Genomic DNA, 25,525 nt, shown 5'->3' with positions numbered 1-25,525 from the left:
TATGCATTCCCACATGAGATCTTTGCTTTTATATATACTAGTAATATGCTCATGCGATGCACAATTTAGGTAAGAATCATATGTAACTTAAAAAAAAGATAACAACAACAATTTTTGTATTTATCTAAGAATTGATAGAGATGTATAGAAAAAATCAATAAGAACAATTATGATTTTGCCATCCATGAGGTGTTTTAAAAAAAATAAAAAAATAGAATTAAAGGTTGACATTAGTAGTTGTATACATGTTCTATGATTTTTTTTTTTTAAATTAATGTTGATATGAACAATTAGTGTGAAACCAAAATTCTAATCCCCTAGAATGCTAAAACTCATAAATCATAAATGAAGTAGATCTCCCATTGCTAATTAAATAAATCACTTAGAAATTATAGATAAATTAATAATAAAAGGATTAGATGAAGAATTAGGATTGTATTCAAAATAAAATTTTTATCAACTTAGAAATTATAGGAGAAGAAGATAAGAACAAAAAAAAATTATATATATATATTTAAAAATTTAACAAAATTTTTACAATTTGGTGAAGCCACATGGCACAACCACGATTTCTAAACCCAACTTTTATTATATAGTATATGATATGTAATGTTCGTGCGTTGCACAATTTTATGTTAAAACTTGTAGAATTTTATAATTATTATAACCAAATAAGTAATTATTATAACGAAAGGAATAAATTGCATTGGTATAACAATCATCAAATATAAAATCATAGCACCTTAATACAAAATTACCTTCTAACATACCAATTGTGCTATAATATCATTTGTAGTTACATGTATCAAACTATTTGCATATGAATTTTATATCTAATGAATCTATAATATAAATGATTTGCAGTATTACTAACAATAATATTAATGATTAAAATCTTTAGACAAACTAACTTAAAATTGGCCACTTTTTAAAGATGGAACTATTTGAGGAATAAAACCTTTGTTCTAATTTTTTTTTTAAATTGCAAAGTTCTACATCTAGATTACAAAAATTTCTTAGGATGCTTGAAATATTTTTAAAAAAATTAAACAAAGTTTAAAAAAAAAAATTAAACAGAGTTAAAAAAAAAAAAAAAAAAAAAAAAAGAGTATCATATAGATTGCAAAATTGTATGTAAATTTAATAGTTTATGATTGGAATTTACTACGACAACTTACATATATATTGGTCAACAAAATAATTAAATTGGATCAAACCATTAACATATGAATTAGATCAAACATAAGGAAATTACCCCCTCAAAAAAAGAAAAACATAAGGAAATTAGCTTAAACAAGAGGCAACAAATACATAAAATGTATTTAATTGATTATAATAAAAAATTAGAGTAAAAAATACATACCTACATGATTGGAAGTAGAAAAATGGAAGCCTAAATAAAAAAACTGTACAATAAGTTGGAGAATAAAAAACTACATGTAGCCTTGGTGGGTGTGGCTGTATCTATGGCTTTGTGTGCAACGAGCAATGATGTCGAAGACCCACGACGTCCTCACGGCGGCAAGGCAATGGTCAGTGCGTCCTCATGATGGCGAGGTGCTCAACGGCGACGATGGAGGTCGACAGAAAACGGTGGAGAGAGGGAGAGTGTGAATGACGCAAAGAGAGAGGGAGAGTAAACAACACAAACTAATAGGGTTTGAGAAAAAAAAAATCTGAACTGGGTTTATTTATAGTATTGGCTTTAGCAACGAAAATTTTCATTGCTATTGCTTAATTTTCCGTCGCAAAAGATCCCATATTTCTGGTCAACGACATATATTTCGTCACTATAATATACTTTTAGTGACGAATGTTGATTTCGTCGCTAAAACTTTGTAATGAAATACTTGTTTCGTATCATTATTTTCAGAGACAATTATTTCCGTCACTAATGCTTCCTTTCAGCGATGAAATGATTTTCTTCACTGATACTATTCATAGCAACACCTACTATGACAAAATTGTTTGTCACTAAAAATTTCAACTTTTAGCGACGAAACATTTCGTCGCTATAGAGTAATTAAGTTTGCTCCAAAATTTCCCCTGCTGGCGCCCAAATTTCAGATCACAAATAGCGACGAAAATTACTTTTCGTCGCTAAATGTTATAATTTTTTTCATTATTAGCGACGAAATCTATATTTGTAGTGACGAAAATAATTTTCGTCACTAAAAATACATTTTGTTGTAGTGACACTAACTAACGATGTATATATATATATATATATATACATACTCCACTTAGAAAAGGAGTCCAAGTAAAAATCAAATACTCTAAACTCCTTGAAGTTACCTAATCAAGAAGTTTAGGTTAATTACATATTAGTTTTTTTTAAAAAAATACTTTATCCTAAAAAAATAGTTAACATTATCAGCTAGATTGTTATTAGATTTTTTTTTTTTTTTTTTTTTTTTTAGAGATACACTTACTTTATGATAACAATGAATTAGAGATAAGAATGAATTAGAGTCTTGATTTTTTGAATTTGAGATATGAATGAATTAGAGTCCCGATTAATCTAATATTAATCTGTAGTTTTTTATTACATTTTTCTTTTAGAGACACACTTACTTTATGATAACAATGAATTAGAGATAAAAATGAATTAGAGTCTTGATTAATCTAATATTAATTTACCTACGATCTTTCATGAAGCAATTTTTATTTTACGCTTACTATATAATATTTTTTTGATTAATCTAATATTAATCTATACCTACAATCTTGCATGAAGCAGATGTGAAGCAGTTTTTTATTTCTTTATTTTTTCTAAAGAGATAAACTACTTAATGATAAAAATGAATTAGAGTCCTGGTAGTATATTATTCTTTTTTAGTTTTTTAAAAATCTAAAAATTTATTAAAATTTCTACAATTTGGTGAAGTTACGTGGCATAACCACGGCGTCTAAGCCCAACTTTTATTATATATAATATGATATATTGATATTGATATTGATTGATTGATAGATATTGATGATTTGGAATTAGAGACCAAATTAAACTCTATCACATGGTTCAAGGATCAACTAAAGCTTTTTATTGCACAATTTAAATTATTAAGTTATATAGCATAGCACTCGTGGGAGGAACAAATCTTTCTCCAATCAAGTACCCTCCCGCAAAAAGGCACCTTTTGGGGTTTAAGGGGAAACCTTAAAAACAATCACATGTAGCACCAAGTGCAATTTTTGAGACTTGCTCACTTTGTGATCTACATATGATTGGTACACCCTTCATTAGGCTCAATGCTTATAAGGCAAGGGTGGGAGGCGTCTCTCCCCGATGTGAGATTGAGCAAATCTATGTGGGTGGGAGCAAGGGTCGACCATGCCCATCCCAAAACGGACAATATCTTATTGGGGATAAATTCGTTCCTCCCACAGCACTAAAGTAAAACTAATTGTGAACAATTTTGTCAAAATATTGCCGATTATCTTTAAATTAACAAAATTAATTATTTTTAATGAAATTGATTTTAAATTATTTTTAAAGCACAGCTAGCCAAAGAGGGCAAAAAAAAAAAAAATACCCCACTAGGAAAGTGTTAATATTTTTTTATAATGCCATGTATGATTCACCTTCACTACAAAAATTTGATGATATTCTAGGCCTTTTTTAATAGTAGCTCATAATAAGATTATGAATCGCCCTAAAAAAAGTACACCTATAGCAGCAGTAATCAAACTGCCGCAATGAGTCGACATATCCTGAAGAATCAATAGCGGCGATTAAGAATCGCCACAAATGCATATGCGGTACTTTTACTCTAGTTGTATCCTAGTGTTTTATGAGTATCCATGTTGCGACATGTGCTTTTCTTTAGAGATAACATCAACCAAGACTCTGTGTAAGTGTTCCTTAGTTGTATGTATTTATATGGCTGCTTCCAGCAGAGACATGGCTGAATCTCTCACTCCTAATAAGGCTAACAAGGAAGAGTTACTGTCAAAAAGTGTCTAAGAACTGGTCATCAACGGTGGACAGCCACCAGATAATTATGTTTATAAAAACAGTACAGGAGGAGTGCCTGATGTTCATACTCCTTTGACTGAAATTCCAGTCATAGACCTTGGTAACCACAAATCTTCGGTGGCCACAGTAGTAGAAGAGCTAGAGAAGCTTCGGTCTGCTCTCAGTTCATGGGGTTGCTTTCAGGTTTGATTTCATTGCACTTACTGATTAACAGCAACCAATATATATTGTTCTATAGATTTATCAGGTTCACATAGTCATATTTGGACATGGAGTCTCAAATTTAAATGACAATTTTAGGCTCTCTAACTAAGCTACAATTACTTCTTTGTTTAATACTGCTAGTTTTTTTTTTTTTTTTTTTTTATAATTTTTTTTACATATATTGATTATTTATTTTATATATTTAATAATTAAATATTATCTATTAAATATTTATTTTATTAAAAAACCAACAATAAAATTGATTCTACTAAAAACCAACCTTCCTCTAAGTTGATGTTCATGTTTGATGCCGATTAATGAATATTATGAATTTTGACACTCTAAATCATCTAAAAAATAATTAAATATACATCCGAATGGAAGGAAATTATTTCAAAGCTTAAAATTGACAATTATGATACTCCTAAGCTATCTTAATTTAAGTAATAAGTTATAGATTATAAAAAAAAAATATATATATATATATAAAAAGTAATAAGTTATGGATTCTATTCTTTCCACGTTTCATACTTATAACTTTTGAAATTGTCTAATCTCAACCATTGACATCTTTCAGCCAAAAAATAATGTAGACCTTTCATCATTCTAATAACATACTCAAGAGTTGGTTTTGGAGTTTCAGGCAATAAATCATGGAATGACAAGTTCATTTCTAGACAAAGTCCATGAAGTTACCATGCAATTCTTTTCACTTCCAATGGATGAGAAGCGTAAATACTCCAGAGAAGCCAACAACATCGAACTTATCTTTTCAAGCCATCATTTTTTGTTTTTTTTTTTTTTATTGAGAATACTAAGCCATCAAATACTTGATTGGACTGACCGACTGATTCTCATGTTAAACCCAGAAGACTTGCGAAAGTTCACATTTTGGCCTGACAATCCCACAGATTTCAGGTAATCAAATCATGTTATGTTCCCTTCTGCATAAAGAATACTAGTTTTTGTACCTTTGTCTCTTGTGGATTGTATTAATAAAGATCCGTTCGTCCATTTAAATATTAATTATTAAATAAATGGATATATTTCTAATTATTGTACATTATTTATTTGGATTAAATGGGTTGATTAATGAAATTCTATTATTTTTCCTATCTTTTCCTTACTTAAATACATCCCATTATGATCATTCCATTAATTCATTTCAATTTCCTTGGTAGTTTGTAGAGACTTAGCAAATATTCAAATGAAGCCTTGGAAATCCGAAGAGGGAAAATGTTTCATGTTTCAAAGTAAGGGTCACAAGAATAACTATCTGGTCCACCCGGCAGGATCAAAGCCAAATCCAATCTAAACCCAATCAGGACAAATCATAAACCCATCGATCCGTTTATTAGTTCTATCTATGAGACAAAATGCTTGATCTATGAGGTCCACCTGTGTGCACAACTAGTGTTTATTATTACAATAATTCACTGTTGAAAAATCTTTCTAGTCTTTCAGTCTACTTCCTATTTTCAACGTCCGCGATGGCCAGACGCCAAGCACTGTTTCAATTGTATTTTATATGTGCCACTGACCAAAATGAACCTTGAAATTAGAGTTTTAATTTGACCCGACAAGACTATATCTCAATTCCATAATCTACCCAAATCCGAAAGAGAAATATGAGTTCTTTTACCACAATAAATAAACTCACAATTTTTGTCACAACTCTCTAACATAATAAATTGACTGATTGTTTGTCACTTCCACATAAACACACAACTTTTTCAGTACTAATCACAATCAGCAACATGGAGTATTATAACAAAAATTGTGCACTTTTTTTTGGGTACTAGATTTTTTATAAGAATTTTTTTCACCCGAAAAAATGGATCTAGCCAGATGAAATGGCAACCAGGTCAGCATCCCTATTTCCTTAATGAGCAGGGGTTTGAAGGCTTCAATTTAGTGAACCTTAAATTTTATAAACTTAAGAATTTATGTATTATATTTAACTTTTTATTTTTGAGTGTTTTTGTTTATTTGGTTCTCTTATTTGTAACGAAAAGATGATAAAGGAAATATTATCAAGGTTTTTTTTTTTTTGCATGCAAAAAAATACATATCATATTAGAAATTGACCCAATTTTGAAAAAATTGAATAAGAGTCATAGGTCTTGCAACCCATTAAATTGTATAATCAACCCGACCCGTTTGCTATGTTTAGGAAAGATTTGAGGCTTGAAAGATTATAGTGGATAGTAGTTTAAAATTATCTATTTATAAAGTATAAATAAATACTTGTAATTTCTTTTTCAAAAGTTCCAAATTTGAAGTTAAAAAATAAATAAAATAAAGAGATTGTATAAAACTTAAAAACTGATTTCTACAACTTTCCTTTTTGTGTTAAAAATATCTTTAGACCCTATCAATACCCCATTTGATGGGCAAAAATAGCCAAATACCACTATTTTTCGAAATTATTAATGTTTTACCACTGTTTAAGAAATATTTGGTTATGTACCCTTTTTTTTAAACTCGAGTTTGACAAGGAACTCAAGTTTACAAAAATCAAGTTTCTTAAAAAAGTTCACTTGGAACTCGAGTTTATGGAACTCATGTTCCTTGCGATATATAACTTATTGCCTGTGTTTCAAACTCTTTCACTACCTTTTCCCCACGTGACCCTAACAAAAGAAAGAAAAAGGAGAAACCCACAGCCACAATTGTTGACTATATGAGTGCTATGGAAGCAAGAATTGTACTTACATAATACTCAAGTAACACATTGCAACAAACTCGAGTTCCCCATAATTGAGTTCCGTGTGGCATTTTTTTTTATGGTACTCGATTTTCTTAAACTCGAGTTCCATGTCAAACTTGAGTTTTAAAAAAGTGATAGATTGCTAAATATTTCTCAAACAGTGGTAAAACACTAATAATTTCGAAAAATAGTGGTATTTGGCTATTTTTGCCCATGATTGGTTTGGATCGGGGAGTTGGATCATAATAACAACTAGAGATGAACGTGTGTTAATCCAACATGAAGTGCTTAGCGAATATAATCCCAATGGATAAGATAAGGATGGTGCTTTAAAACTTTTTTGTTTGAAAGCCTTCAAAAATGAGCAACCCAAAGAAGGTTATATGCAACTCTCCTTAGAAGTTGTGAAATATGCTAATGGCCTTCCATTAGCTCTTGTTATTTTGGGTTCCTTTTTGGTTGGAAGAACAATAGATGAATGGCAAAGTGCATTGCCCAGTTTCAAAAAAACTAAAGGAGAAATATTTAATATGCTTAAAATAAGTTACAATGGACTAGAGGAAATGACAAAGCAAATATTCTTAGATATTACATGTTTCTTCAGACATTGGAAGAAAAATCAAGTAATAGATATATTAGGGAATTGTGGTTTTCATGCAACAATTGGTATAAGTGTTCTCATGGAAAAATCTCTCATATCCGTGTACGGCAACGAACTTTTGGGGATGCATGATCTACTACAAGAAATGGGTGAAAAAATTGTTCGTTTTGAATCAAATGGAAATCTTGGAAAGCAGAGTAGGTTGTGGCTTAATGATTGACAATATGGTAAGAAAAATGACAAAGCTATAATTTATTTCAGTGAATAGGATTGAGTAGGTATAGTAACATAATTTTGTTCAATGAATTAGTTCTTTAAAATAAAATTCCAATAGGTAAGTGGTTACCTAAGTATTTATGTAACGAAATCAAGAATAAAACATTTATTTACCATACTAATATATTGTCAATGATGACTTCTTATATTTTGAAAACAATAATATCTTTTGATTGTGCAAATCACCAATAATTCGCTTTTGAAATCTTAGGCAACAAATGCAATTGAAGCCATAGTCATTGAATACAAGAAAAAGGATTTCAAATTTGAAGAATTTCTTGAAGTGTTAACAAAGATGGGTGAAAATAGCAAAATACCACGTTTTGGCAAAATTTGTGGCAAACTAGCACTGTTTTGGAAATATTTAGCAATCTACCATTTTTTTTAGTACTCAAGTTTCACAAAACCGAGTTCTAAATAATACTCGAGTTTCGTAAACTCGAGTTCCTAGGTGAGTCACCAGTAATATGATACTCGATATTATAAAAATTGAGTACTTCTTTATAGTACTCGAGCTTCACAAAGTCGAGTACTTTGTTTTTCTTTTCTTTTTTCCTACTTTTTGTATCTTATTGACTTCCTAACAAGGTTTAAGGCTGGCATTGCTACATAATTTCCTGAAGATCCATCCTAGATCCATCTTCTTCTATACAGTCTTCTTTTCTTTTCTTTTCTTTTCTTTCCCTTTTTTTTTTTCTTTTTCTGCCACCTACAACCATTAATTTTCTTTTGAGATGAGGACAACACCACATGTGATATTTGAGAACTTGTGTGTTAAGCCTAGTCTATTTGACCTTTCCTATTCACCTAAATCCACACTTTGGTAACTTAAGCAAAACCGAACCCAAAAGCCTAAAACTCTACAACTTCTTTTTACACTTCACCCACTGGATTAACTTCTTTGTTTAAATTTCATGGTAATTAATGTTAATGTTAGCGTTTTTTAGTTTAGCTGTTTAGGGTTTTTTTTTTTTCTTATTAAAAAATTAATATTTTATTTCTATTTTGGGAAATTTAAATAATGGGTTTTTTTTATTTATTAAAAAAAAAAAAAAAGAAGAAGAACTGGGTTCAAATATTCACATTGTGTGGAAAAAAAAAAGTCATGAGCTAGTGCTTTGTCATTCTTTAATGGTGGATAGCTTTCATGGGTCAAAATCAATCTTTTTTCGTCTCTGCCTCTCTCTCTGACTATATGTTTTTCTTGGGTTCAAAATTGAATTTGGTCTGGCATTCACATGTTAGATACTAGTGGAGTAATAAAGGATTGGGGGCCAAAATGGGCAAATGTCCTTTTCGTGCAAAAAAAATCAGCGTTTTGCCCATTTTCTCAAACTAAATAAGGAAATGCCTTTCTTTTGAAACTTAATTTTCTCAAAATCGAGTTTCAATGTAAAACTCGATTTGTAGAAAATCAAGTATGGGGTGATCAAACTTAAAAAATAAATAAATAAAAAATTGCATGGAACTCGAGTTCATGGAGCTCGAGTTTCATTAAAAACGCCACTATAAGCCTCCATGAAACGCAGCTATAGGTAAAATTTTAAAAAAAAAAAAATTTTGCATGGAACTCGAGTTCCTGGAGGTATTTAAAACACCACTATAAGGCTCCCTATGGAGCGATCAAACTTCAAAAAAAAAACTTGCATGTTGAAACGCCACTATAGGGCTTTAAAAAATTGCATGGTACTCAAGTTCATGGAGCTCAAGTTCCAGAAAATTTTTTTTTTTAATTTTTAATTTGTTATAACTCGATTGTCCAAAAATCAAGTTTCAAAAGATGGGCATTTCCCTAATTAGTTTGAAAAAAGAAGCAAAACGCTGATTTTTTTGCACGAAAATGGCATTTGCCCATTTTGGCCAAAGATTGGATATGGGTTTTGGCTATTTGGCTATTTTCACCACGTGTGGACAACATATTTTGGTTGTAGTGGATCGTGAATTATACAAAGTCTTACACATCTATAATAAATTCAGTTAATTATGTGATTAAGAACATAATTTTGGGAAGGTTCAACTCATAATACTGTTGCTGAAGTTTTTACCTAAAAAAAATTAAAAGAAGAAGCTAACCTCGGTCCTTGGAGGTATCACATACACTAAAGCAAGTTGTTAGGTTTTCATTTGAGTTACTTGTAGTTGTTATTATTGGGAATACGTGACCATTAATTAGTTTTAATAATCAATTTAACTATCGAGTGCAACTTGTATGCTTTGTTCAAGATTAAAGCTGTGATTTTGAGTTTTATTAATTTTGGATGTAAAGTACAAATTTCCTTATGCAGTTATCACTTCTAGGCAATTGACTATATTGTTTTTAAAGCCTGTTTGTGTTATAATTTTCAAAACAACAATAATATGAATGATTGTGAATAACGAAGATAAAGTTATTGGCCTATATAAAATGATTATTTACTAATCACAATAGCATATATTATCAAGTTATGTAAAAATAATCGTAGCAAATTTGGTTATCCAATAACCGTCCTCACCCGAAAAATAACTGCTGAAATTTCAATGTATGGAAAAAGTACTGTAAATCCACTTGTAATTAGGCTTATTTTAATAGTATCTACCCTTAATTTGAACTTTGTTATTTTATTTACTTGAGCTTGCCTCCGTCAGGCTTCCGTAACTCACCTCACCTATATTAAAATTTAGGATAAATATGTCTTTTTGTACTTTTTTTTAATGTCTCTTTTCTCCCTTTTCCCATTAAAATCATAAATAATTTTAAAAAAAATTTTTTTAAAAAAAAAAAAAAAAAAAAAAAAAAAAACACTAAAGAAAACAAGATAAAGAAGTGCTATATATATGTAAAAAAATCCATGCAAAATCTGAGGGGGGCCAGTGGGCAAAATTTTATGTTATTTATAATTTTTATACTACTTTTAATAGAAGATTAGAAAATTTTTTGAAAAGTCAGGGGGGCCAGCCCCCCTCGCCCCCCTAATCAGCCTATACTGCAATCTAGTCGTTGTGAAAGTCAAAGTCTGCCCATGCACCATGCACTTGATCAAGATGTAAAGTGTATGTAAACACAAATCCACCATAAACATTCACTTCAAGCCTAGCGTAATTGAAGGGCCTCATCTTTTCCTCTGCTTTTAATTAGTCCAAATGATAGTTATCTTGCATGTTCAATAATTCATGAAGACTTTGCATGGTCTCGAAGAATATGATGTCATTTGCACAGTTGTTGGTCCACCATTTGTGGCAACTGTGCCTTCAAGGAGACTTCCTCTCTTACCTTAACTCACTGGAAGTTGTATTTCTTGGGAATTCGATAATTGTGCCTTGCTTTCATATTTTCTGATTACTTGGAAACAACACATGGACAAGATTTGGACAAGATTATATTGGTGAAAATAGTCAAATACTACGTTTTGGCAAAATTTGTGGCAAACTGGCATTATTTTAGAAATATTTAGCAATCTACCACTTTTTTGAAGAATCTGAATAATGTAATTAGCAAATGGTTTAATAGTCACAATTTATTTCTTACACTAAACTAGATTAGCATTGCCCATTCCGAAAATGGTTTCTAGGCATGGAATAAAGGCTCCTTAGGAAACGTTATCTAGTTTGATTTCAATGTACACCTTTGGTTTTCTTCTCTAAGGATTTTTCCTACAAATTACTGTTTACTGATTGAGTGAGTCTATATGGTAGCTGTAGGAGATAATATTTGTCCCTGGATTCCCATGAGTATTTCAAAGTTGCTAGGAAACACACACACGAAAGAGGGGGTGGGGAAGACTTAACTCAACATCGTGAGGCATGGGTCTTCGTAGTCTAGTCATTTTTCTCTGCTAAAGCACTAATGTCAAGCCACTAAGTTTGACTATTCAAGTCATTCCAACAGGAAAAAAAAAAGTAGGAAAAAAAAAAAAAAACCAAGGTACTCAATTGTACTAAGATTGAGTATTATAAAGAGATACTCGATTTCACTAATATCGAGTACCACATTATTTTTTTTTTAATTACACAAGTTCCAGGTCAGCAATGCCACGCTAGCGACTCACTAGGAACTCGAGTTCACTAAACTTGAGTACTATTTAGAACTCGATTTTGTAGAACTCGAATACTAAAAAAGTGGTAAATTACTAAATATTTTCAAAACAGTGCTAGTTTGCCACAAATTTTGCCAAAACATGATATTTGGCTATTTTCACCACAAAAATGTCTAATCTTAGATTAATGATACTTAATGATGTGACGTACGACTTTCGTTTTCCTAATAGCCAAAGACATCTTGATGTTCCTAATCAGCTAAGAGATCTTTCATGGAACTATTGTCCTATAAAAGGCTTGTCATTCAGTCCCAACTAATGGAGCTTGTTCAACTCGACTCAAGTATTATGCAAGAACAACTCCTGCTTCTACAACACTCACATAGTCAACAATTGTGGCTGTCTGATTGCACTCACACAGTCAACAATTGTGACTATGGGTTTCTCTTTTTTCTTTCTTTTGTTAGGGTCACGTGGGAAAAGGTAGTGAAAAAGGTAGCGAAAGAGTTTGAAACACAGGCTCACACAGTCAACAATTGTGACTGTGGGTTTCTCTTTTTTCTTTCTTTTGTTAGGGTCACGTGGGAAAAGGTAGTGAAAAAGGTAGCGAAAGAGTTTGAAACACAGGCAATAAGTTATATATCACAAGAAACTCAAGTTCCATAAACTCGAGTTCCAAGTGAACTTTTTTAAGGAACTTGATTTTCGTAAAGTCGAGTTCCATGTCAAACTTAAGTTTTAAAAACTCGAATTTCAAACAAGTGATACATTCCTAAATATTTCTCAACAAAATGATAAAACACTAAGGGTCTGTTTTAATAGAACTTATTTTGCTGAAACTGAAAACTGAAAATACTGTAGCAAAATAATTTTTAAATATGTAAATAGTACCGTGGAACTCATTTTTAATGAAAAAGTTGATAAAAAGTGAAGTTTGTGGGATCCATGAACAGTGCATTTATGCACTGTTCACAAAAGACCGGTCAACAGTTGCGGCTGAAAAAAAAAAAAAAAAAAAAATGCAGAAGCAACGCTTAAATGTGCTATCCAAACATACACTAACAATGGTAAAACACTAATAATTTTGAAAAATAGTGGTATTTGGCCATTTTTGCCCCATTTGATGAGTACAAGAACCTCATCCATTTATAAGATCGACCCAAGTTACCCAACTACCAAAAATAAAGCCTTTAGCGCTTTGGAGTTTGAAATACATACAGTAGTCTATACTCCAACCCACACTGAACATAACCTCAATATTGAATAGACAGCATCTGCTTTACTCTTTTAACATGGCCGAATCTGCTCCTGCTTTCAAGACACAGATGGTATGGAAAAGTGTCCAAGAACTGGTCCTCAATGGCGATGAACTTCCAGAAAACTATATTCATAAGGATAGGGATGGTGGAGACTTGGATGTTCCATTGGTGGAGATTCCAGTTGTCAATCTTGGTCAGCTTAAATCTTTGTCAACCAGCAAAGAAGAGCTGCAGAAACTTCGATCAGCTCTAAGCACATGGGGCTGCTTTCAGGTCTTAATCCCAACACTCAATATTACTTCTATACTATCCAATTCAAGCCATCATATTGACATCCACTAAATTTTACTATCTGGGTCTATCATAGTTCACAAAAGCAGAGTTCTAAAGCTGGTTAAGTCAACTCCAAACAAATCAATAAATGAATATAAACAAAACTCAGTTCTATAGCTAGCTCAAGAAACTTCTAGTAATTTGCAAATACCTGTACTATTTTGATATACTTATAGACAATGATTAAAAGCTACATTGCAATTAGTTTGTTTGTTTAAATCTGTTGAAAATCAAAACCCAGTTTCTTTTTTTTTTCTTTTCTTTTTTTAAGATGTTTTTCAACAAACACAAAATTCCTTTCACCGTAAATCACAACAATAAATTAAAGAAAATCTGCTTTAAGATTTTGTAGGTTTGTCGTGCAATATCTTCTTGTTTTTTCTATAAAGTTAATGGTCGTTGTCTTTTTCTACTATTTGGTATCGGTTTGATCGACTTTTGATATTGTTTCGTGGATTTTTTGTGTTCCATGGGTTGAATTTAGATATTTGTAAAGAATCATGTAATACTAACTTATAACTCGTGCATATGCATGATACACTTAAAAATATACAATAAGATAACCCAATGTATATGCATAATACACTTAAAGATATACAATAAGATGCATGATATAATTCCTATATATATAATTTAAATACTATTGATAGCCATTTTTATATTTTATTAACTCTTTAAAAATTTTGTAAGGATATTATTAGGTATAAAATGTATATATTAAGAGGATTCAGAAAGTTAATTATTGTTTTTTTTCTTATCAAAAATACTCCTAAATTAATTAACCAACAACTTAAAAATGGGGTTAAAATAGTAAATTAGAAAAAGAAAGTTAGTTATTACATTTTTTACTGTAAAAAATACCCCTACCTAAAACTTAAAAATGAGGTTAAAATAGTAAATTGACAAAAATAATAAATTTCTACTTTTACGTTGAAATATCTTTTTACTTCTAATAAACTCCTACTTTTATGTTGATTTAAATTCCTACTTCTACATACTAACTTCCTACAAAATATGATTACTCTTTTGTTAGTTTTAAAACTCCTTCAATCTACAAAACTCATCCCATGTATTCATTTTTTTTTTTTTAACTTTATCACGATGTATTTGTTTCTTCTGTCCTCCTTTTTTTTCAATTTTTTTAAAAAACATTTCATTACACCCTTAGGTTTTTTTTTTTTTTTTGTGATTGAAAAAAGTAGAAATCTCAAATTATAATAAATGCAAATTATTAATTTTTATTCTAGACCCTTTGGTTTTTGTACTTAATAACTCACTTGGATAAATATTTATGATGTAGTCCTACATTTGATTCTAAAATTAAGAAACAAAACTCTTTAAAAATAAATAATTTAGGACACATGGTGCAAAATTGAAACTCTAATTTGAAATTCTAATTTGAGTTTCTCTTCGCTTCACTTATTATTATTATTATTATATATATATATATATATATATATATAGATTAGGCTATTTTTGTCTCTTTCAGATTTTTGCTTGGCTAGGCATTATTTAGTTTCATTTGTTTAGTGTGTTCGATTTGCCTGTTCTAACATTTGATTTACAAATAGTTGTTTTGACTTTCCTTTTGCTTTATCACAAAAGTAAATTGTTGAAATATATCCAACAAAATCTATCCATGATATTATTGAGTTCTTAACGTTTCCTCCATTTTGCATCAATACTTGATTCAAAAACAGTATCTTGAACTAAATGGGTATTGATTTTGAATTGCCAAAATAATTGGAAATGAATCCTTATTTTCCTATGATTTACCAATAGGTTATATCTTAGATTATGCTTATTTTGTATGCCATTTATTTTTTGTTCCAATCATGTCCATACATGCTCAAATGGTTGTTTAATGTACTTCAGGTAATAAACCATGGTATGACACCATCATTTCTAGATGAAGTTCGTGAAGTTACGAAGCAATTTTTTGCACTTCCAATGGAAGAGAAGCGAAAATACTCCAGAGAAGCCGATGGCATAGAAGGTTATGGAAATGACAAGATCCTTTCAGAGAAACAAATACTCAATTGGTCCGACCGATTGTATATTACTTTAAATCCAGAACAGCGAAAGCTCAAGTTTTGGCCTGAAAATCCCAAAGTTTTTAGGTAACCATATTAAGTATTTGCAAGCAAAGTACATTTAGGAAATTGTCAGTTTTACCAACTGAATTATTTTTTTCCTTGGTGATCATTCATCTATTCACAATATAAACAGTGAATGCTTGTTTCTAACAGAATACTTATGAGAAAAAGTATAAAATGCCTTCAGACATTCAAGTTCTGCATAAACTCTAATGAAAAGTACATTTAAAAGCATAAAGTGATTAAAAATGTTAAAATCACTGAAGGTACTTACCCTATGTTGTAAATTTCATCTACTTGGTCTCTCAATTAGACCTCTCAACCTTCAAAGAGCAAGTTCTTTTCCTATTCCTGTTGTTGCTCTCAGTCCTACCTACTGCTATTACAGCTAATGCTCCTCTGCCTGCTTTGCCTTCAATCCTAAAGATTTGGAAATGATAATCTCTTGCAATAACAAAAGAAAAAAACTCAAATGAAATTTTGTAACCACAATGACGTAGTGCATCATTTACATCCTTGGTAGGTTTTATTTTGTATTGTAATTTTCAGAATTTTCTAGAATAGGTTATAATCATTGTTTTGGAGAGTTATGGTGAGTATTTTAGTTAATTTGAGTCCATATATGATGGGATGTTAATTAGGATGTTTTTAAGAATATTTTTGTTTAAAGATAAGTTTCTTGGAGCCTTTAGATATGCCTTAAGTTGTAAAATGAAAATTGAAGATTCAGTATCAATAAATCTTTTGTTGTCTATCTTTTCTAGTGGATTTCAAATCTTATATGCATTAACCCTTCTCTCGCTATCAAGCTGCTTCACACACCTAGAAAGGATATTTGAGTACTCTAATGAAATTGCTCATGAACGCTGCAGGGATATTCTAAATGATTATACTATCAAGTTGAGCATTGTGACTGCAGTCATCCTTACGGCCATGGCAAGGTCACTGGACTTGGAGGATAACTGCTTTTTGGACCAATATGGAAAAGAAGCAACAATGAGAGCAGGATTCAACTACTATCCAAAATGTCCAAGGCCGGATCTTGTAATTGGGCTCGAAGAGCATGCAGATGCATCAGCAATCACTTTTCTCTTGCAAGACAACGAAGTGGAAGGTCTTCAATTCCAGAAAGACAATCAGTGGTTTAAAGTTCCAATCATTCCCGAGGCTCTTCTCATTATTGTTGGTGATCAAACAGAGGTAACCATGACTGAGATTGCATCATAATTACCATGTTCCAGAGTCGTTTCATGCACTCACATTTTAGGTATGCCATTAAGCCTAATGCAAATTAGATAGCTTCCAGGTTTGTGATGTGCACCCTTGACATCAAATGCAACAGTAACACAATATTCACTTTAATGACTTATTGTTCAAATTACAATTTTAACTAGAGGTTCTGCCTCAAAGAATAAGTTTTTGTTATAAAAACTAACGATATAGACCTATAAAAGCAGATTAATAAAATGAATTACTCATATTAATTGGTTCCGTATGGTACGCAGATAATGAGCAACGGAATTTTCAAGAGCCCAGTACACAAAGTGGTGACAAACTCAGAAAGGGAGAGGATTTCTTTGTCTGTGTTCTGCCTTCCTGGATTAAATGAAGAGATTGGACCAATTGATAGGTTGGTTGATGAATCAAGGCCAAGATTATACAAAAAGGTGAAAAACTACGTGGGTATTTATTTCGAGTACTACCAGCAAGGAAAGAGAGCAATTGAAGCAGTGAAAATTTAATTTTTGGTATCATTCTTTCTTGTGGTGTGCATCAGTGCATTTGAAAATGATTGCATCAGATTCAATAGACACAATGTTACCAGGTTGAAAGCAGTTTTTCTGAAGCAATGTAATAAATCCTTGAGCATCTGTGCAAGAAGTCAAGGAAGATTCATATAATCATTCTGATTTCATAAGTGGATAGCATTGGACAGTTTTCCGTTGTCTTTTTTGTTTCTTTTTTCCTTGGATACATGTTACTTCTTGTATTTCCAAAATTTGAGTACCACATATTTTTAAGGAGACATGAGAACGGGTTTGACCTGTGCAGCTAAAGTTCCAACCTGATAGCAGAGATGAATACAGTTGCATCTTATGCTGGTTAATTTGATGCTTCTCAAAGAAAGAAAACCTTCATTTTAAGTGAGATCCTTTTGCCGCAGTCTCGGTGATCCACAGTATCATAAGTCCTTCCCCAATAGCTAAGACCCAACCCCTCAACCTCACAATGTTTTACAGCCATAAGCTAACACTAGCCGTGAACCAGCGTGATAATTTTTTAAGAGTGGTCTCATTAAATTTGTTTTTTACAAATTGGACTAATTTAATAAAAACTAATGTATTTTATTATCGTATTTTTATTTATTTTAGGAATAATCATAAATATAATAGAGAAACAACCATAAATCATAAATATAAATTTGAACAATCATATTTTTATTTATTGTAGGAACAATCATAAATCATAAATTTAAATTTTGTAGTATTAAAATGAAAACAATACAATTGTTCTTAGAAATTCAAAAGGGAAATTAATGAAAATATTCATTTTTTAATAAAAGTTATTTATAACATTTTGTAAATCATTAAAAGGAATATAAAATTTGAAAATTATTCTTTTAGTTTTAAACAAACTTTCTCAAACCCTATTTTTTTTCCTAAACGTAACTAAAAAATTAATAAAACTTAACAATGATTAATTGGATCAATTAGGAAAACAATTTGTTGTTAATATTCTATTAAGGTATTTTCTTTGTGGAAATTACAATTTCATCCTCCCAAAACATATTATCAAAAAAAAAAATTATTAGCAAAAACTAAGAACTAAATTTCTATATATGCAATATTATAAAATAATAGTAATTATTAAAATACAATTGCAAAAGCTAAAATATGTTCCCCATCTGATTATTTTCATTTGACTAACCTTTACTTTTCTCTAAATAAATGGCATTATGGAGTACTTCTAATACAACTATTAAGAATACTTTGTTCACCCCCTAAGGATTAAAAAATAAACAAAAATTAATAAAGTCTCATAGTTTAACATTTAAATGATCATTGTAAAAAATCAAATTCTAACTTGCAAAGCAACTAATTAATAACCCAAATCAAATCAAACTGATGGGATAAAGAAAAAGAACTTGTGATCGAAAATTGGAATACCAAACTACCTAAATATACATAAAAGTCAATAAAAATTTACCAAATAGATAAACAAATGTGATGTGACAAGTAAATCAACAATAACAAAAAGAATCAGCAACCCTCCTTACAGAACATAGTTGCGTTGATTCCATATCAGCCAACATTGCACCCAAAAAACTCCAGTTCTTCAGTTGAAAGCCTGTCCACCAAATGCTCCATCAGTTGCATGACATCTATGAAACCTAAGACTCCATTCTGCAATTTTGGAATGCTCCTTGCCTAGACATCTTGCACCGTAGCATAGCCCTATAAAACATGGACTGCTAATTCCACCTCCCTGGTACAAATTTGGCATTTGTCTTCATTAATAATTCTTCTCTTTACTAGATTGCACTTTGTAGGTAAAATGTCATTGCATGCCCTCCACCCAAAAATTTTAATTTTGTTTGGTATACAAAGCTTCCACAAAACCGACCAGATGAGTTTCCCAACACAGCCCCCTGAAGATTTAGCCTGATTCCCATTACCTCGCAATCTTCTTGCTACCTTATATGCAGACTTGACAGAAAACTTCCCATGTTTGTTGTGCAGCCAAATGATTGAGTCTGAAACAACCCTTCTTGGTAATTACATCAACATCTTCTCTATGGAACAATGTCACGATCATATCACCTCTCCAAACATGCAACTCCGAATCAATTAATTATGAAATAGCCATCTCATCAACCAGCTCATGAATTGGATGAAGAACCTTGTTTGTGGGATAATTGGGGATTCATTTATCCCCTAACACACTTATTGAAGACCCATTACCAACCCTCCAACAATAACCCGATCTAAGAATAGGAAGTGCAACCATCAAACTTCTCCACACATAAGAACATCCAGGAGATTCTTTAGCCTAATTAAGAAAAGAGGACCTAGGAAAATACCTTGCTTTGAAACAATTGGATAACAATGAATCATTGCCTTGGATCATTCTCCAACCTTGTTTAGTCAACATTGCTAAATTAAATCTCTCAAATCCCGAAATCCCATACCACCCTCCATCTTTGAAGTTGAAAGCTTATCCCAATTCTTTCAATGAATTTTTCTTTCAATGAATTTTCCTTTCATTGCCTACTTGACCCCACCAAAATTTTGCACATAAATTATCCAGTTCATCACATAATTTCATAGGAAGTTGGAAAACACTCGTGGTATATGTCGTTATGGATTGAGCAACTGCCTTAATGAGAATTTCTTTCCCAGCTCTACATAATAGCATTTCTTTCCATCCTTGCAACTTCTTCCATATTTTGTCTTTTAAATAAGAAAAGGTGTGGTACCTAGCCCTTCCAATCAAGGTTGGCAGCCCTAGGTAAGAGTCAAATTTCATCACTTCCTTGACACCCAAAATGTGCAACATCTGCTGCCTCTAAGCTCCTGTTGTGTTAATGCTAAAAATAAACAGAAGACTTCTTCAAATTTATATTTTGACTTGAAGCCTTTGCATATGTTTGGAGAATCTCCATAATGGCCTCCCCTTCATTCTGTATAGCCTGACAAAACAACAGAGAATTATCTGCAAACAATAAGTTAGTAACTCTGGGTGCTCCTCTACAAATAGAAACTCCTTTTATCCTCCCTTCCAGTTCTACTTTTGCCAACAAAGTCGTAAAGTCTTCTGCACATAACAGGAAAAGATACAATGACAATGGATCTCCCTAGCGTATTCCTCGTGAAGGATGTACCATACCATAGGGTTTGCCATTCACCAAAATAGAGAAGGATGGAGTGGTAACACAACTCATCACCCTCTCTGTCCATACTACTGGAAAACCCATTTTCTCCATAATCCTTCATTCCACACGGTCATAGGCCCTACTGATATCTAACTTCAATGCCATGGTCCCTTTCTTGCCCTTCTTCCTAGCATGCATTGTATGTAGTGTCTCATAGGCCACCAAAACATTGTCTATAATCAATCTTCCCGGTAAAAAAGCACTTTGTGTGGGCGAGATAATATGTGGAAGTACCTGTTTCAATCTGTTGGCCAAAACTTTGGATTGTAAATTACATTACATAAACTTATTGGCCTAAAATCAGACATTTTTTCTAAAACTTTCACTTTAGGAATAAGAACAATATTTGCGTGATTGATCTCAAGTAACATATTACCATTATTTAAAAAATCCAACAAAGCAAAAACAACATCATCACCCACTATGTGCCAAAAAATTTGATAGAAAAGAATATTCATACCATCGGGTCCAGGGGCTTAAATGACATTTCGATGTTGCTTGTAACTTCTACAATGACTTCAATACCATTTGTTCTTATTTTATGCATTATTACATGTACCGTCAACTGCCACATTTGTATCCTAGTGTCCTATAAGTATCAATGTTGCGTCATGAGCATATCCCTAGACAACATCAATCAAGACTCTTTTAAGTGTTAATTAATTGTATGTACAATGTATATTATGGCTGCTTCCAGCAGAGATATGGCTGAATCTCCGCCCCCTCCTAATAAAGCTACCAAGGTAGAGTTACTGTCAAAGAGTGTCCAAGAACTGGTCATCAATGGTGGACAGCCACCAGATAATTATGTTTATAAAAACAGTACAGGAGGAGTGCCTGATGTTCATACTCCTTTGAATGAAATTCCAGTCATAGACCTTGGTAACCTCAAATCTTCGGCAACCACAGTAGAAGAAGAGCTAGAGAAGCTTCGGTCTGCTCTCAGTTCATGGGGTTGCTTTCAGGTTTGATTTCATAGCACTTGCTGATTAACAGCAACCTATATATTGTTCTATAGAGTTATCAGGTTCACATAGTTATATTTGGACATGGAGACTCAAATCCAAATGACAATTTTAGGTTCTCTGACTAAGCTACAATTACTTCTTTGTTAGTACTGCTAGTTTTATTTTATTTTATTTACATATATTGATTATTTATTTTATATATTTAATAATAAAGTCTTATCTATTAAATATTTATTATATTAAAAAACCAACAATAAAATGGTTCCTACTAAAAACCAGCCTTCCTCTCAGTTGATGTTCATGTTGGATGCCGATTAATGAATATTATGAATTTTGCACTCTAAATCATCTAAAAAATAATTAAATATACATCCGAATGGAAGGAAATTAGTTCAAAGCTTAAAATTGACAATTATGATACTCCTATGCTCCCTTAATTTAAGTAATAAGTTATGGATTATCAAAAAAAAAAAAAAAGTAATAAGTTATGGATTCTATTCTTTCCACGTTTCATACTTCTAACTTTTGAAATGGTCTAATCTCAACCATTGACATCTTTCAGTCAAAAATAAAAATATAGATTTTTCATCACTCTTATATAACATACTCAAGAGTTGGTTTTGGAGTTTCAGGCAATAAATCATGGAATAACAAGTTCATTTCTAGACAAAGTCCATGAAGTTACCAAGCACTTCTTTTCACTTCCAATGGACGAGAAGCGTAAATACTCCAGAGAAGCCAACAACATTGAAGGTTATGGAAATGATATTATCTTTTCAGACCATCAAATACTTGATTGGACTGACCGATTGTATCTCATGGTAAACCCAGAAGACCAGCGAAAGTTCACATTTTGTCCTGATAATCCAACAGATTTCAGGTAAGCAAATCATGTTATGTTTCCTTCTGAATAAAGAATACAACAGGAATTAATGGTCATTCATTACAAATTTGAAGAGCATAAACTTTTGACACTTACAAAGTTTTAAATTATTTTCATTTTGATTTCTTAAGTTTGAAATTTTGCATTTTAATTAGTCCACCAAATTTGACTTTGTATTCAAAATGATTCTTCTATCTCCTGATTGACTAATATGGCTGTTAAGAGAGGAGGAAAAAAAAATTTTAAAACATCGTTTTGTTGACAGTTAACGCTCAAATGAGTTATTAGGATGGATGAAATGAAAATTGTGAAAATAGAATTAAACTTAGTGGACTAAAATAAAAAATCTCAAACTAAAGGGAAAAGTATAATTTTTTTTTTTTTTTTTTTTACTCCATAAAGTTTTCACTAGTAATTATTTCCCTACTTGTCTCAAAATTGATTTTAACACCTTTAGATCTCTAAGGTGTTAAATGATGTTAAATGGAAAATTTGGCATATCTTCTGGCACCAGGGCCAAATTTGTCATTTAACATCATTTTAGAAACTATTTAGTTAGTTAGCATGTTTTCTAAACAATTTAGCAAACTAGCATCTCAAGTCTTAGAAACTCGAGTTGAAAGAAGGAACTTGAGTTTCTAAGACTCAAGTTTCAAGTGGTGGCAATTTAAAATGGAAAAAAAGTACACATGGAACTCAAGTTTTAGAGACTCGAGTTCCACAAAACAAAACCAAAAGAAAAAAGCACAAAACACAAAGAGAAAAGCATCAATTTTGAGCTCGTTCCTTCATTTCTCAAACATTTCTTTTTTCCTCCACTGCCACAGAGAGAGAGAGAGAGAGAGAGAGAGAGAAAGGCAACTCACTTGATCGCCGGCCGAAGAACAAAAAACAATCTTGCTAAAAGAGGTGGCTCTCTTGATCAGAAACGGTCCTTTCTATTATGTTGACGTCGCCAAACAATCCGCTACTTTCTGCCTCATGAATCAAATGATACTCTCTTCTTCTCTGCCTCTAAACCTCTCTTCTTCTCTCTAGCCTATTCTCTAGATCAAGCCCAAATTAGACCTCCAAGGCCGAAGCTCACCACTGAGGTTCTCTCTCAATCTCGTTTCCTATCTCTCTTGAAATTTTCTCCCTCTCTTTATAGGTTTCGATTGGGATGAGGTGGTGCGTTTGGTGGGTGAAGATCTAAAGGTGTTTGTGAATCTGGTGGTGCGTTTGTTGGGTGAGGAGCTAAAGGTGTTTGTAAATCTCGTGTTTTAGGTTTTTTTTTTTTTTTTTGTTGAACTCAAGTTCCACATGTTTCCACGTGTACTATTTTTACACGTCAGACTGCCACCACTTGGAACTCAACTTGGAACTTGAGTCTTAGAAATTCAAGTTTCCTTTTTTGAACTCAAGTCTCTGAGACTCGAGATACTAGTTTGCTAAAATATTTAGGAAGCATGCTAACTAACTAAATAGTTCCTAAAATTATGTTAAATAGAAAATTTGGCACTAGACACAATCACTTTCCCCCTACCTTGATTTTGTGTTCCATAGCATCCAAAAAACACTTCAATCGTCCATAATTACATATGGTGGTGGCAGCAGTGAATGGCTGGCTCTCCATCCATAGAAAATACAGGTTGACTAGTCAAACTGATCAGTTATACATAATAAAAATAAATAAATAACTGCAGGGATATTTTACTCAAGTATTCCATGGAGTTGAGCCTCATAACTGAAGTCATCCTCAAAGCCATGGCAAAGTCACTAAATTTGGAGGATAACTGCTTTTTGGAGCAGATGGGAGAACGATCAACAATGTTTGCAAGATTTAACTTATATCCTCCATGTCCAAGGCCTGATCTTGTTCTTGGCCTTAAACCACATGCAGATGGATCAGCAATCACATTTGTTTTGCAAGACAAAGAGGTGGAAGGCCTCCAATTCCTGAAAGACAACCAGTGGATCAGAGTTCCAGTCATTCCTCAGGCTCTTCTTATAAATATAGGTGATCAAGCAGAGGTAATAGCTACGTACTGAGATTTTCACATGTTCAACATAACCCCCCAGTGTCTAGCAACTATATATTCGAAGCTATTCAAAAGTAATCAACATCTACACTCACACCAAGTACACATTTGATGACCCAAGTTGTATAATTTAATTGATTACAACTAGAAACTATGCCTTTGAGAATTTGTAAATTTGTTTTAGAATTGGTTTCATATGATACACAGATAATGAGTAATGGAATATTCAAGAGCCCAGTGCACAGAGTGGTGACAAATTCAGAAAGGGAGAGGATTTCTGTGGCAGTGTTCTGTTCTCCAGACTCTGATAAAGAGATTGAACCAATAGGCAGGCTGGTCAATGACTCAAGGCCGAGACTATACAAAAAGGTGAAGAATTATGTTGATACTTATTTCCAGTACTACCAGCAGGGAAAGAGACCAATTGATGCAGTGAGATACTAGTTTTTGTACCTTTGTCTCTTGTGGATTCAATTAATAAAGATCTGTTCGTCCATTTAAATATTAATGATTAAATAAATGGATATATTTCTAATTATTGTATATTATTAATTTGGATTAAATGGTATGAAAAATGAAAACATGAGTGAATTTCAATTTGTTGGTGGAGGGTTAGTAGTTTGTGCTCTAAATAGGGCCAAAATGGTCAAGTACCACTATTTGCTAAAATATGGAGTGTTTTATCATTGTTTGAGAAATATTTAACAATCTAGCACATTTTTGAAACTCGAGTTTGTGAAACTCGAGTTCCATAAAAATAGCCACCGTGGCACTCACTGAGGTGGATTTTTTTTTTTTTAAAGCTTTAAGCCCCGTTTGGTAACGGTGTTTAAACAACAAAAATTGTTGTTTAAACACCATAATACGTATTTCCATATACTTTTTCACCCACAAGTATTTCCACAAAACTTAAACAGCGTTACTAGAAATCTCTTACCAAACGGGCCTTTAATGTCAACAAAGCCTAAATATCAAACATAGGAAAAAGTGAGAACCTAGTGCTATAAGGGAGTGAGTGTAAAAGTCTAACTTTGCCATGTGAGTGTAAAAGGCTACCTACTTCTTCTTTTTTTGGTTGAAAAGAAAGATTTTATTGAAAGCATAAACAAGGCTACAAACAAAAGGCTACCTACTTGTCTTAGTAGCGTAGGAGCACTTAGGTTCAGTTTGGTTAGAGATTTTTAATACCTTGGTTTAAGTGTTGTGGAAATACGTATTTCAATATTTAAACACTGCAAACTGTTGTTTAAAC

At 32.0% G+C, this 25,525-nt stretch overlaps 2 protein-coding genes and 1 pseudogene across 2 annotated transcripts; all 3 read left to right on the top strand.

Annotated features, from left to right (window-relative positions):
- Positions 1-3,880: 3,880 nt before the first annotated feature.
- Positions 3,881-5,102, top strand: LOC115973797 (annotated as a pseudogene).
- A 7,819-nt stretch (positions 5,103-12,921) lies between these two features.
- Positions 12,922-17,403, top strand: LOC115957226 (protein SRG1-like). Its single transcript, XM_031075427.1, has 4 exons — positions 12,922-13,312; positions 15,248-15,492; positions 16,341-16,668; positions 16,974-17,403. Exons 1-4 carry the CDS (start codon positions 13,073-13,075, stop codon positions 17,208-17,210), a joined length of 1,050 nt encoding a protein of 349 aa, XP_030931287.1. The 5' UTR covers positions 12,922-13,072; the 3' UTR covers positions 17,211-17,403.
- A 3,610-nt stretch (positions 17,404-21,013) lies between these two features.
- On the top strand, positions 21,014-24,769 carry LOC115977134 (protein SRG1-like). Its single transcript, XM_031098812.1, has 4 exons — positions 21,014-21,366; positions 22,002-22,249; positions 23,938-24,265; positions 24,481-24,769. The coding sequence occupies exons 1-4, from the start codon at positions 21,076-21,078 to the stop codon at positions 24,715-24,717; spliced, it is 1,104 nt and encodes a 367-aa protein (XP_030954672.1). The 5' UTR covers positions 21,014-21,075; the 3' UTR covers positions 24,718-24,769.
- The last annotated feature ends 756 nt before the right edge of the window (positions 24,770-25,525 follow it).

The sequence above is a fragment of the Quercus lobata genome, chromosome 2, assembly GCF_001633185.2.
Source record: "Quercus lobata isolate SW786 chromosome 2, ValleyOak3.0 Primary Assembly, whole genome shotgun sequence".
Lineage (NCBI taxonomy): Eukaryota > Viridiplantae > Streptophyta > Magnoliopsida > Fagales > Fagaceae > Quercus > Quercus lobata.
Note: the sequence above shows the minus strand (reverse complement) of the source record. Positions and strands in the feature narration are given on the sequence as shown.